General features: G+C 40.1%; 1 protein-coding gene across 1 annotated transcript in view; it reads left to right on the top strand.

Moving 5' to 3' along the window:
* wdr11 (WD repeat domain 11) overlaps positions 1 to 14,491 on the top strand; it is a 71,350-nt gene that overhangs the window by 23,344 nt on the left and 33,515 nt on the right. Inside the window, exons 11-12 of the mRNA XM_046070257.1 lie at positions 7,881 to 7,965; positions 13,984 to 14,090. Of these exons, the coding sequence (XP_045926213.1) occupies positions 7,881 to 7,965; positions 13,984 to 14,090 (192 nt within the window). The remainder of the gene's footprint in view (positions 1 to 7,880; positions 7,966 to 13,983; positions 14,091 to 14,491) is intronic.

Genomic DNA, 14,491 nt, shown 5'->3' on the forward strand with positions numbered 1-14,491 from the left:
CAGTCAACATAACTACTCAAATAGAGGCAAACGTATTCAGGCAACTAAAGATTTAATTAACTTAATTAAATGCTTTGAGTATTTGGAGACTGCAGTCCTCTGTCATCCAAAGTTCAGTGTCTGGACCATGTCACACTTAGGTGAGACAGGGGTTTTCCTTTTTGATGTGGTAATAAAACAAAGAATAAGGTCAGTTGCCACGGAAACGTGTGTGGTGGGGCCAGTTTTGATAGGCTGTTCAGGGAGATGCCAATGGCTGGCTCGTGTCCCTTTGTCAGTTTAACAGTCAGGCCCCGCGTTATCAGCTTCGGAATCAAAAAGGTGCCAGTTTTATGGTCGGGATAGCACTTAGAGAAAGCAACTTTGACCCCTCCCCTTCTTCTCTGGGGAGGAGAAAGGAATTTAGGGTAGCTCCAAATTTATTCAATGTAAAATGCACAAATCCACACCATTGTTCACTACAATATATATAATTCAATTCAAATTAGCTTTATTGTCATGAATGTATAACAACAATATTGCCAAAGCATCATAGAAACTACATAAGAACAATCAACCCTATACATTTCCATAAACAAGTAATTAAAGCGTAATTAAAATGTATTTGTGTTTGTGTGTCAAAAATGAGAAATTAAATTTTATATATATTCAGCTAATCACACGGCAGCAAAGCATTTACATAGACTTGGTCAAGACAACTTGCTGAAGTCCAAACCGAGCATCAGAATGGGGAAGAAACGAGATTTAAGTGACTTTGAAGGTTGCATGGTTGTTGGTGCCAGACGGGCATTATTATTTCACGCACAACCATCTCTAGGGTTTATAGAGAATGGTCCAAAAAATAGAAAATATCCAGTGAGCAGCAGTTGTGTGGATGAAAATTTCTTGTTGATGTCAGAGGAGAATGGGCAAACTGGTTCGAGATGACAGAAAGGCAACAGTAACTCAAATAACCACTTGTTACAGCCAAGGCATGCAGAATACCATCTCTGAACGCACAACACGTTGAACCTTGAAGCAGGTGGGCTACAGCAGCAGAAGACCACACCAGGTGCCACTGCTGTTGGCTAACAACAGGAGACTGAGGCAACAATTCGCACAGGCTGACCATAACTGGACAATAAAAAAAATAAAAAAAAACATTGCCTGCTCTGATGAGTCTCTATTTCAGCTGCGACATTCAGATGGTAGGTCAGAATTTGGTGTAAACAACATGAAAGCATGGATCCATCCTGCCTTGTATCAATGATTCAGCCTAGTGGTGGTGGTGGTGAAATTGTTATTCAGTATGAAAGCCAATATTTTGCATAGAGATGTTTTTGGGTGGTATCTGTACTCATTTACTGTATCGTGCATCTCTGTGACAACAGATTTGGGTGTTGAGAAAAAAATACTTGTCTGATTGGATTTATGAAATGTTGCTGACCAGTAATGAGAGCACAAAACACCCAGTGAGGAAGAAGTGCTTTGGAGGGCACAGGGCTGAATGATTATGCAGCTACAGCTACACATTTTAATCGCCTACATGCCCTTTATCAGTATGCGTTTGTGGTAGGGGTCTGAAAAATAAGACATAATAAGCACTGGAAATGAATTGCAGCAGAGCAAGACCTCAAACATTGGTTTATCACAAAACAGGAAATTAATAGCTACTGATATGAAGGCAAGCATTAAGTCACTCAGGTCTTTACCTCAGAACAGCAACACATTTATGAGATATACTCATCCATATGCACTCCCTAAGGCACCTGTCAGCGTCAATGGAAGAATCTCCAGGTCAGGTTTGTTGTAATTTAAATTTGGCTTTAAATGTTATCTTTTATTTTACTGTTTGTAGTCCAATTAATGTAAGCTATTAAGGTTGCAGAAAGTTACAAGGTTACAAAGTGTACTTGAACTTGCTAACACTTTTGTTGAATCCTTGCAGATTCTCATCTTAGAGTTTAAAAATGCTCTGATTTCTCAAATGAAGTGTACACATCAGTATGGTCATTGCTGTGAATTCTTCTCTTTGAGGCTGAAAGTGAGTAAGTAGCAGTACATTGAATCTAACTGTTATGGTCTCAGCAAATTATGCAAAAAGCATAGACTTAATCTAAAATATCAGCCTCTGTTATTACTCCCCGAGACAGCTGCTAGGCGAGAAAGTGAGAGGCAGTGAACATTTGTTATTATATAATAAAGTATAGTTTAAAGATTTATTTGTTTTAGATCAACATAGCAATTTTTTTCAAATGCTGTTCCCTTGTCTTCCCCACAGTAATGATACATAACATTATGAAAGTCTCAATTTATATGGGAGCAGAATCATGTATCGATGTGACTCTGTTGTTTGTCTGGCTGTTTTTGCTTTATGTGAGTGTTTGTCTGTGTGCGCACATACTCATGCCTGGGCACCAAGTTCCATTTAAGGCCCAGGTGAATTGTTGTTCACTCCCCAAAGCAGCAAACCTTCAGTTTAGTTGTCAAGCTGAAAAATAGGCTTTGCTCAGTCCCCTGACGTAGCCCACATAAATTAATCATATCTCAAAGATACATTGCCTCCCTCAGACCCTCAGACAAGCAGATGAATAATAACACCTTCACCCAACACAACGAGAGATGTTTTCACTGGGTCACTTTGATATGTGCATCACATCCACAGTGGTGGGACAAGTTCACTACACATTATTACTTAATGACTGCCAGGCTAAAGTTCTAAAAGGCCTAAAGGGATGATCACTGCTGTTGTCCATCTGTTATTTACAGGTTTGCCTCAGGTGTGTTTTGTTAAAAGTAACAGGGCATCTCTACCTAAAAAACAAAATTCTCTAAAAGAAGCCATTTCAAAAACACTTTTCAGTCAGAGACCTGTCTATTTTTTTTTTTTCTCCAATCAGTCTGTGAATTTTGGAGCGGGTGCAGTAGGAGCCCATCACGCCACATATGGTGTGGGCTTTACTCGGCACAGCTGGTTCCCAGTGGCACTTTGAATCTAAAACTAGAGCAGGGCGATTGAGTTTTCTATGCACATCATTTGTCAGGTCCCTATAGTCAGCTTGCAGAGTCAAGTAGTTAAACAGTCTCTTGCTGCATTATTGAAATCTGCCTTTTGTTCTTCTTCCTGTGTGCTGGCTTGTGAATAGTAAGTTCGGGGTGCTGGATAATTACATTGGGGATTTATATTTCTGTTAAAAGGTGGGGGCGATGTCCAGGCAATTTAAAAGCTGACATATGTTTAAGTATCTTGAAGCTTGTGTGTGTGTGTGTGTGTGTGTGTGTGTATGTATGTATATATGCATGTATGTATGTAGCCAATTTCTTATATTAGCACAATTGGGAATAATAAATATGCTATTGCAGAAAGGTAGAAGTTACAATAACATTAGAAATGACCATATTTGAAATCTGATACTGTCATGCTGGTACAGTGACAGGTGTTCTGGCAGGTGTTGGCATCTGTCACTTCTCCTGTTTACCAAGAGCCAGAGAATGCACCTGATCACTAAATCCGGAGCGACCCATGGATGAGTGCTTGGCAGATCTGTCTGCATTAGGTTTCTCCCTAACGTGTAGCTGAGTTAAAAGGGGGACTTATTGAGTCTCAGTGAGGCGACACCAGTCAGAGGAAAAGCCAAGTGAAACCGAGTTTTTACACCTTCCACTAGGTGCAAATAAAGCAAGAGATGAGCTCATTGCTGATGGTGTGAAAGCACTGGTGGTTGAAATTGCCAGCCACACTTTCATTAGAGTTACACAGAAGGCAGGGATTCCCATCTGTTTTCTGTATTTCTGTCTCTCACGTTTCCCCTCTGTCAGTCTTTCCTGGCACTTGCCTCTAAAGGGAAGGTTACATAAGCTGTGCAGCCTACCTACCTTCCCAGAAGCAATCGTTACTGTTCTCCTGTCTTAAAAAACTGTAATCTGTGTGAGACCTGACAGCTCCATTACAAATAGGTACAAGGCCCAGAGCCTTCATTTTCAATAACAACAAACAGACAAACCAACATCCATTCCTAATCATCTGATGGTGGAAGGCTTAATTTGTTTATCCATGCTTGCCTGACAGCAATTCTTTCCTGCATTATTTGATGCAAAATGAAACTGCAATAACAGTAGAACAAAGTTTCAACAAAGCAAAGACATAAATTCGTCAAAATTTGAGAAATAACACCTATGTACTGATATAAAGGCAGCTACTCAGGCATGCACCTCAAACCGCAAAACAATTATTAGATGGACTGATTCTCATTCTCAGCTCCATTGGTCTGTCAAAGGGAATATCCATTATGTTTGCAGTCCACAAAACAAAAGGCTATTCAAAGCGTCCAGTTTAGAGTATACATTATCTTCTGCCACCTCACACTTATTTGTACAGTTTGGTTCAACAGAGGATAGACCAGCTCTGTCATCAGCTGTGCTGTGTGTTGATACATTTAGATAGATTTTGGATTGCTCTGCAGTTTTATTTGCGAGAGTCTCGCCAAGACCACGGTGCCTCTCACTTCGACTCGTCTTCTCAAAGACACCCCTCCAATGCTTCGCGGCTCAGGGCAGAGCGCCCCAGGCTTCAGGGAAAGCTATGAAAACATTTAAGAGTGGGTTTAGAGGCTACTGTACCACTGTCTCCCCTCAAACGTTATTCCCCACGCAGCGGGTGCACCAGCAGTGAGTGACACTGCATTAGAGACTGCTCCTGGCTCTGATTGGGTGTTTTGTCCCCGGTGCGGTGGATTCTTGCAAGTGCCATCAAGAAAATGACCAATTATCTCATGTGCTACTGTCAGGCTATTGTGACAGTGTTAGCAAATAGGATAAAAAGTTATTTTTTCAATAATTCCCTTCTGCTGCTTTAAGGTGCCACCTAGAGGTTGTGACCGTGTCCTGTTACTGAAGAGATGGGAAGATTTTGGATCTTCGCAGACATTGGGCCTCAAGCAAGAACATTTTCGTATTCTTATCTTAACTTTCTCACACTTATTTTTCATACTGTGGGCTCGTACAAGGGTTTGTAGGCATTTCTGTTCTGTGCGACACACATGCGACCCACAGGCACCAGATGTCTCCTGATTTAACGTTTCAGCATTACTCAACTGTGTGCCTTTCCTATGCCGTTGTTGTGGGAGTTGTCTGCTGTGTTGGCTGCAATGGTCTGTGTGACTGTGAGACTAGAAAGGTCTGTGAGTGCGACTGCCCGGCTGGCACTTGTGGACTTCTCAACTCCGAAAACGTTTGAGCACATTTTCGATCCGCTATCAATTTTCATAAAACTGCGCGCACCAGACGGGGATCTGTCTGACCAATACGTAGTCTGCTGTGTTTTCACGTCACCTTTTGGTGTTACCTTAGCTCACTTGGAACCTCGACGGAGGTAATACAAAAAAAAGAGAATGTCCAGTTTTCTATGGCGAGATTTGCCTCTAATTGGCTAAATGCACACTGACTGTGGGACTGATTGAATGGTCTAAGGACCAAAATGTTGTATCTCTAAACTAGTTTATTGCAAGTAAAAGGACAGTGTGAGAAGTCCTCTCTTTTCTTGCCTATGTATATTTTATCCTACACACCTGTCTACAAGAAACTGAAAGTGTGCATGAGCCTTTACAATCAAGATTAGTGCACCAAATAATACAAAAATTCCTATCATTTGGTGAAGGATTTTAATAAGTCATTTATTTGGGGAGATGGGAAATCAGACTGCATGTATAGAAAACAAACAAAAAATGTAATCGGTTGCAGAATTTTGCAGTGCCAGGGATGTACAAAACTTAGTGTCTCACAAGTTCAGCACCTTTAGTAAGTTGAATTTATTGGAACAACTGAGATAACCAAATAATTTCCATGGTGAAGCAGACATTAACTTCACTTTCTTGCCAACAGCTAGATAAGAAGATTGATACTAGCTTAGTTTAGCATAGGGAAAGGAAACAGAGAACAGTACATGTCTAATCTATTTTTGACGAAAGCCATGTCAAGCTGCACGGAGCAGATTGAAGCGGGCTGTAAGTCAGAAAGGGTGTGGACAAATCCGGTCAATTTTAAAAATAAAACAACCTTGTGGTGACTCCCAATCATATTTCAACAATAAACACAGTTAAAACAGAAAAAAAAAGAAACTACATAGCCTACTTTCCCATGGTAGAAGCACAAAAATCAAGAATAAAATAAACAAAATCTGAGCAAGTCAACAAAATCAGACAATACACGCTCCCTGTGGGGTATGAAGCCGTGCAATGGACGAAACAAAACCAGGTTGCTGTGTTTTAACAATAGCTGAATGAGTATAAAAGTGACAGAGCGCTGTTTTGCATTCGTCTTGGAAAAAACTACAGAGGGATAACTTAACAACTGCCAAACACTCCACAGTGCTACTCATACATTGCATCTTTTTGGTATGTCTGTCTGACCTGAATTTGGCTTTTGATTCTTATGTCCCATGTTGTGGGTAAACTGGCAGTTTTCTATTTGCTGTCATATTTGAAGTATCTGTCCCAGAATCAAAATCAGCAGCTTTCATCTTTCACGTCACCTGGCCATATGGCGGGGCAGCTTCTTCTTGATCATCGCGAATAAATTAAACATTCATACTGTTTTTCTCCGTTATCTCCATCCACCCACTACTTCTGGAACATCCTACACTTCCACACATGCCATCTACACAAAGAGAAGGTGGGAAAGACGCGCACACACACATGCACACCACACACTGTCTAATACTGATGTCTAATACTCCGCTGCCTATCACCACCTCCAGATGTTGTGTCAGCATGTGGTCGCCTCGCTGAAGCCCAGTGCAGACTGAGCAGTCTTTTGCAGAGGGACTGGGCACAGTCCATCATACTCAGGATAATTATAGAAGTAAATGTGCTCCTGCACCTGCCCGTGTTCACCACAATAATAAAAAGAACGTCTGGAAAGTGAGACTGGATTTTTGACTTGCTTTCACATCTGCTGCAGAGTTTGTTTGTTTTTTTTGCCATGCTCTAGATTTGAGTAATTATTTTAATAGCTGTCTTTTAGCTTCCTTGCTTAGGTTATAACCTCAATTGTTTTGTGCCTTTCATAACTGCTTGTTTTTCACAGTAATGTAAAATTAGCCCATGGCATTTTATAAAACCATGAAAAAGCTCTTCTAATCATTAAAAAATGCATATGCTAAATAGCATGTCAGCTTTTTATGGTTCAAAGCTGGAAGTGTGAATAAGGGCTTTTATTATTTGTTTTGCTACAATTTAATAAGATAAATTAGAAATCATCACCAATACAAAACAGTGCACAGTACTCAGTTCCAAAAACATATAACACATTATATAATCTGCTAAATAAGCAAAATGATCTTTTAAAGCCCAAAGCTAAGATGCAACATCACTTGTTCAAATCTCCAGAAAATTATTTTAAGTCATCACTGCCAGGATACTCTTGAGCAAAGAACACATATACATTATTTTCAACTTTCTCTGCATTTGCAGAAAAAGATGCACAATGATTTTAAGTTATTTTCTGCTGTTTATTGGTTTTCTCTGTTGCGGTATGAACAAAAGTGAAAAAACACCACTTTGTCAAACCACCTCAGAGCCTCTGATCACAGTGTCAAATGTCACCTACAGTATTTAATCAGGTGGAGTTTTGGGAGGAATGGAATTGTAGTGCTATTTTCCCAGCAGCAGATGAAACAGTGCAATGTTCCCAGGCTGTGAGCTCAGTGACACAGGGTTTGATGTGCTGCCTCTATCCAAACCTACTGCAGTGGCATGGAACACACAGGGTTGTCACACTGACACACCGTCTGTCTGATCCTGCTGGAGGGTAGATGCTGCTAAGATAAGGAATAGTACGGCTTGTGACTTCTTGTCTTTCTGTGTCATATTTCTAATGCACTGCTCTCTGTCTCTTCGTCTCAGGCACCAGCAACGGGTCTGTACTAGTCTATAACCTGACCAGTGGTCTTCTCCACAAAGAACTCAGCGTTCACTCTTGTGAAGTCAGGTAAGATATTTGTTTCTGTGTAGTTAAATGTGCACAACCATGCTGAACATTTCCAGAGTGAGCAGTTCAGAGATGCTCTGATCCGATTCTGATATCGGATATCGGCCTGATACTTACTCTAATAGCTGGATATCGGTAACAAGTGGGCCGATCTATTCAATTACGCACGTACGACACTATGCATCAGCAGTATGCCAGTAGACCCAAACATTTTGCTAGGAGAGCTAACATAGTATCAGTATCGTATCGGTACAGAAAAAGTTGGATCGGTGCATCCCTAGTTCAGCCCCCGTTGGTGAACAAGACTCCAGTGGCTAGTCAGTCAGCACGAGGTTGATTGATTTTCTGTTGATTGTTTTCAGGCTCATTAGAGTTTGCAGAGGCAATGGGCAATCACGTAATTAGATCACCATATTGTGTGTTAAAGAGAAATAATTCCTTAGCTTGCTTTATAGGGGTTTTATCTGGTTCATGTTCTCAGGGTGCTTCGGCTGAGTATGGTATTCTTTACTCGAAGAAATAAAGATGCACATCTCATTATATGAATGAAGAAAATTTGCATGTTTTATTAAAAAAACAAAAGGTCCCCTGCTCAACATTATATTAAATACAACAAGCTAACATGTTCATCTACACAATTTACAAAAAGCAAGTTGCTTAAATTAAATATAACATAATATAGTGGTCCTAGTAATATTAGTTCTTACTGAAGCATGTCACATGACAGGGTTAAGCTATGTCTGAGACTGAGAACATGACCTCAAATACTGATATACTAAATATCTTGTCAAACAGTTTGACTTTGGTGGCAAGATATTATTTGCACAAATATGCTCCTCCTGTTATTGAAGCATTAAACAATGTATTTGTATGTATTTTAATTCATCCCATCGCGCACTTTTATCACAACACTTTAAGACTGGCTATAGTTTTTTTAATACTTATTTTGCTTCCTAATTTAAATAATTTGCTTTTATATGTGGTCATTTTTTTCAAAAGTAGGTATTGTAATGAACTAATATCAGGTTCTCCAGATGTCTGTTTAAAGTGGGGAAAAAACTGATTAAAACATTTTTTTTTAAATTACTTTCTTTACATTTCACTGGCTATCTCACGGCTCTTCCTCTGTGGACGTTTTGCCGTCTTTCCCAGTGCACTATGCAAATGACAGAAATCCACTAAATGCAAAGCACTTGTTAGAAAATAGCGTTTACCGCAAAGACACCTGAGTTTTGTCGGGGTGTGGTAGCGGTAGTCGGTCACCTCCTAATTCTCTATGCTGGAAAAACCTTTAATTGAGCTTTTTTGACAAGCCAAACGCAAAGCAGATAGTAGTAGCATTGTTTCTTTTTACAAGTGAAACACTGAAGGTATATTTAAAAACAAAAATAAATGAAAATGCTTCATGTTGCCAAGTGACAATCTGGTTACCTTTTTGATATATGATGTACAGGGTGGTGATGGTCCAGTGGATAAGACGCATGCCTTTGTGTGGGAGATCCGGGTTCAATTTCCACTGTGACACATCCACCTGTGTGTCCCTGAGGAAGACACTTAACCCCTAGTTGCTCCAGGGGGGTGTGCAACCTTTGACATACAGTATATAGCAATTGTAAGTCGCTTTGGATAAAAAGTGTCAGCTAAATGAGTAAATGTAAATATAATGTACAGTGGTGAACGTAACAGAAAAATCCTGGCACCACAAACTGTGTATCAAACCAGTGTTGGGCAAGTTACTACCAAAATGTAATACATTATAGATTACTAATTACTGTCATTTGAGAGTAGTTAATTATATTACAATATTACTGTCTTTGAATTGTAATGCTTTATGTTACTTTTGCGTTACTTTTACTGCTATTTAATTGGCCCATTATTCTTATAGTAAGATGTACTGTGTAGGTGGGTTCTAGTAATGTGCAGAGTTATGTCCGCGGATTGGGTGGGTCATAAAAATTAACCTTCTGATTAATAGCGGGGGTGAAATAGGATGAATCGTTTTCTCATTAAGAAAGACGCTGTGCGCATTTTCGCATTAGGTACAGAAGCGTAACGCCATTGATTATTTTAATCTCCCAAAACTCCGACAGGATCGGTCAGGATGAGCTGACAGCAGCCTCTCTGATCATGAAAGTAATTTGTTAAAACACAAACACCAGCCTATAGAAGTCCATTTATGCACGATCCGTCAGGGGAACTACCGTCTTGTTAAAAGGAGCCGAGCTGCCCTGTAGTTAGCACCCTGCCTACAGTCTCGACCGTCAGATTCCCACAACAGGAAATAACGTTACTCTTTAAGTCATGGATTTGTTTATCTGCTGCCGAAATGTTTCTCGGTGTTAGTGAATTAAAAAAAACAAAACACCATTTAATTTCACATTAAAATGTGTTGTAACATGCGTTACTGAGATTGTAACGGGTATAATATTACATTTTTTTTTTTTTTTTTAGTAATGCGTTCTATTACTGCGTTACAGCAAAATGCAATACATTACTGTAATTGCGTTACTTTTGTAACGCGTTACTCCCAACACTGATCAAACCACAGCACACTTAAAACAAAACAAAAAAAACCCTGCACAGTTGCAAGGAGCTGATGAAAATAATGCAGAGCTGCCTTGGTATGTTTATCCCAACAAATAAGTGAATGGTGAAATTGTTTTGCGAAGTGTGGGAGCTTAGATGCACTTGAAAAATGGGACCAGCTTTGTGTACCGTGCAGATACATTCATCACAACAACTCAATAAATGGCATTACAGGCCTGTATTTCATTCTGTGTGTGTGTGTGTGTGTGTGTGTGTGTGTTTGTGTATGTGTTTGGGGTAGAAGGAGAGAAGTGTGACAGATTAGTGATGTCCAATGTTACACATCTACCCAGAGCTGCTGATGTAATACTTAGATAAAGTAAGTAAGTAAGTGGGTTTTGTATTTGGCGAGTTAACAGTAACAAATATACTACCATTGCCAATTCCGAGAATTAGAAATGAAACCAATATAACGTCTAGATCTTGTTTACCAAGCAAAGTTTATACGATATACCCATTTGTCACGGTAAACATTTTGACTTGTCAAACACAGGGGTTACTAAAAGAGGCTCTGATATTGTGCATGCTGGCTCACTGGAACACCTTAGCAGAACAGAGCCATCATAAATGTTATTAGTTACACTTGTTTGTCCTGCTATGACAAGTCAAAATGACTACTGGGAGAAATGTGAAATAAATGCTGCATATAAATATTTTCCATTCTCACTTGGAATAAATTACTTGATACGTGGCTGAAATTGAGCCAAATGTTCTTCTGTTTTGTTCCTTTAATGTCCAACGGGGCCGTTCAGGGAATAGCTGTATTCTAAATTAGGAAGATCCCTCTTTCTGCGTTTGAACCAGGAAAATAGAAAATAAAAACAGGGTTAGCGGGAAAGTATTGAACAGCTGTTGATGACATTTCTAGGAATCAATGACAAAACTCCCAACACAATTAAAAGCTATTTAGTTATGAAACTCAACATCAGAATTTTCTATCTGATACAGATTGAAGGTGATAAATTGTAGAGACTCTGTTGAATGCCTGTTGTAATGCATTGTATGAACACCTCCATGCCCTGGACCTCTGTGTAAACTCCCCATGCTCAGTTGTATAAGTATTTGTTTGTCTTGTTGTCCTTGATGTCACCTGGCAACAGTGACTGTGAGTGTGTGAAGAAAAGCTTTATCCTCCTGCATTTTTAAGAGGTGTTACCACAGGGATAGCTGAAAATAGTATGTTTTTCAATTCAAGTAGGTAGTAATGAAGCTTAGTCAAGTAAGTAACGTTCCTATAAATTTAGCTAATGTTACACTGAGCATTTCCTGCATAGCTTCCAGACCGTAGTCGGAAGCACAGGGGAGATGTTTGCTAGGGCTAACCCCCCTCACTTTTCCAGCAGTTGAGAAACAGTTTTCTTGGTCCTGACACACTGTAGCCTACACTTACTTACTTCTAACCTTTTTCTCTCCCCTGCCCGCATGCATAATCATTTTTCTGCCACTCGCACTCACAGACATTACGCACTGCCCTGTTCCTTAAAGGAGCTACGCTACTCTTGTAATAGTACTTTTTCATGTAGATGTTAGTGATGGGCGGACTGATTCTTTTCACAGTATCGGTTCCTTTGAGTTGATACAAGTAAATGTGTCAAATCTTTCAAAAGTTTTTATACTTTTTGCGGCGTCACTCCATTACAGTGACAGATATTGCTGCCCACCCCACAAAACTTCATTGCATTGCCAAACACCATGTATACATACATACCATACATTAATAAAGAAAAATAATAATTTTAATACACTGATTCAGCATCCCACTTGTATTTAGGGAGGCTTTGTAAACTCAATACGATGTTAAAGAAATGTCACTGACTAGTGATCGGTCTCTTTTTGAGCCAGCTAGTAGCAGATGGCACCATTAACTCTGCAGCCTTGTGCTGCCGCTGCATTTATGTGGTGTCAGAATGATCTGAAAAACTATTTGTCAGTCATATTTCATGGTTCATCTGATCCGTTTCTTTTGCTTTTCGTGTTATTGAAATGCTACTGACCAATAAAATACAACACTTCTCTAGCTTCCATGTCGGTTCCACTTTACAACTTCAACACTTTGAAGTTGGAAGAACAACCATCCGAGGAGCACGTGAATAGGAGTGGGGAAAAGTCAAGGATTCATGAATGACCGGACGTTCAACTAGCTGACCCGGTACATACTGGAAACTAAAGAGTTTTCATTTTCGCCGATCACTAGCCGATTTGAAGAATGAGGAGAGGGAGCTCTGTGTCATAAAGGGAAATGATAGTGATGTGCTTGCAGTTTTGTTATCCATTAAACTCCTTTCTCCTGCTGTGCTTCTGTAACATACTGGACATTAAAGACCGTAATTAAATGGTCTGTGAGGCAGGCCACACTTAAAAGGGATCAAGTCAGAATGTCGCACCACCTTCTGAACGCCCCACAATGCAACAGCCAAACATCAACTAAGGCTGTGAGTCATTAGTTATTATTCTCTAATGAGCAGCAAAACTATTTCACCAGGATTAATTAAGCACGAGACTAAATCAATTAATGCTGTTAAGAGATTGATTGGGAGCAAACACCATCCGTTGAAGCAGAGCTAGACTTTCTCTAATGAGAAGAGAGAAAAGTTGGTATCCACAAGTTCAAAACTCCAACAAACTTTAATGAGCTACGCAATACAAACATAAGTTACTTCAAATGTCTGTAGCTACTCCTGCATGTGCGTATGTGTGGATTAAAGCGAGTGATTAGGCAGTGGTTTCCTCTGCCTGGTTTCTCGTGTCAGTTTGTCACTGTGAATTTGCTCTACAGTCATGACACTCAAAAGCCGTCTTTTCATCTGCTCGTCATCTCTCACTCAACACCACTGTACCTTGTGCTCACACTCGGCATATATTATTTAACACGTGCAAGCACTTCCACACTGTTTAGTTTACGTGATGTTGCACACTGCTTTGGTGTATTTAAACCCCTCGTTTTTTGTTTGAAAATACCTCCATTAGATTTTCTCCCTTCCTGCATAGACGCATGTAGGGCACTGCTGTTATTTCCAGTGCTGTGACGTTCAACATTAAATTCAAAGCTGTGTGTTTTCTGTGGAAGGGAGAGCAGAGGTGCTTTATGGAAATGAGCCCAGCAGCCCTTGCCCCAGCACAGCCATGCCAAAAGAGGGCTGGCTACTTAGCATCTCATTTACATTTTAGTGGGGAAATCGACTAATTAATCATGTGGCTATTTACCATCTCATTACGGTGGAGTTTGTGCTCCCTGAGCTGGGCTCACTTCTCAGAAAAATTCATATCTCACACTTGCTGGCTTGATTTGCTGTGCATTTTTACATCTTATGTAGAGGTTTTAGGTGTAATTTATCTTGCTAGGATGTGGTGGAGGAACATTTGACTCTGCAAAAATTGGATAGCAATATTATTCATTTAATTAAAACGTGTGTGTGTGTCTTTATTCCACAGGGGGATTGAATGGGTGAGTCTTACCAGTTTCCTATCTTTTGCCACTTCTGCTCCCAACAACATGGGCCTCGTGCGAAATGAACTGCAGCATGTCGACCTGCCTACTGGTGAGAGGCTTAGAGGCTTACACACACACACACACACACACACCTGTACCCTTTACCTGAAGGTACCAACCAGCAATTTTCTATTGCATTTTTGTTATTGAGGTTTCTGTTTTGTTCAGGATTCCTGCAGCCTTAACAGCAAAGAGAGTATACACTTCAGTCTCTCTCACTCTCTGGCCTCTCTTTTTATTTGTCTTTTTCTGTCTATGTGGTTCTCTGAGAGACTCTTCTTGTTCTCCCCCAGGGGATACTTAACACACTCCTCCAAATTAGGTCCAAACTAAACAGTGTTAGGGTACGACCAAGGGATGCCTAGCTCTGAAAATGAGATCCTATCATGAGTTCCTGCAGAGTGACTTATGTCCTTGCCTGTGCCCATTGATGGGTGTATAGAATTACTG

Source organism: Micropterus dolomieu, linkage group LG15, assembly GCF_021292245.1.
Source record: "Micropterus dolomieu isolate WLL.071019.BEF.003 ecotype Adirondacks linkage group LG15, ASM2129224v1, whole genome shotgun sequence".
NCBI lineage: Eukaryota > Metazoa > Chordata > Actinopteri > Centrarchiformes > Centrarchidae > Micropterus > Micropterus dolomieu.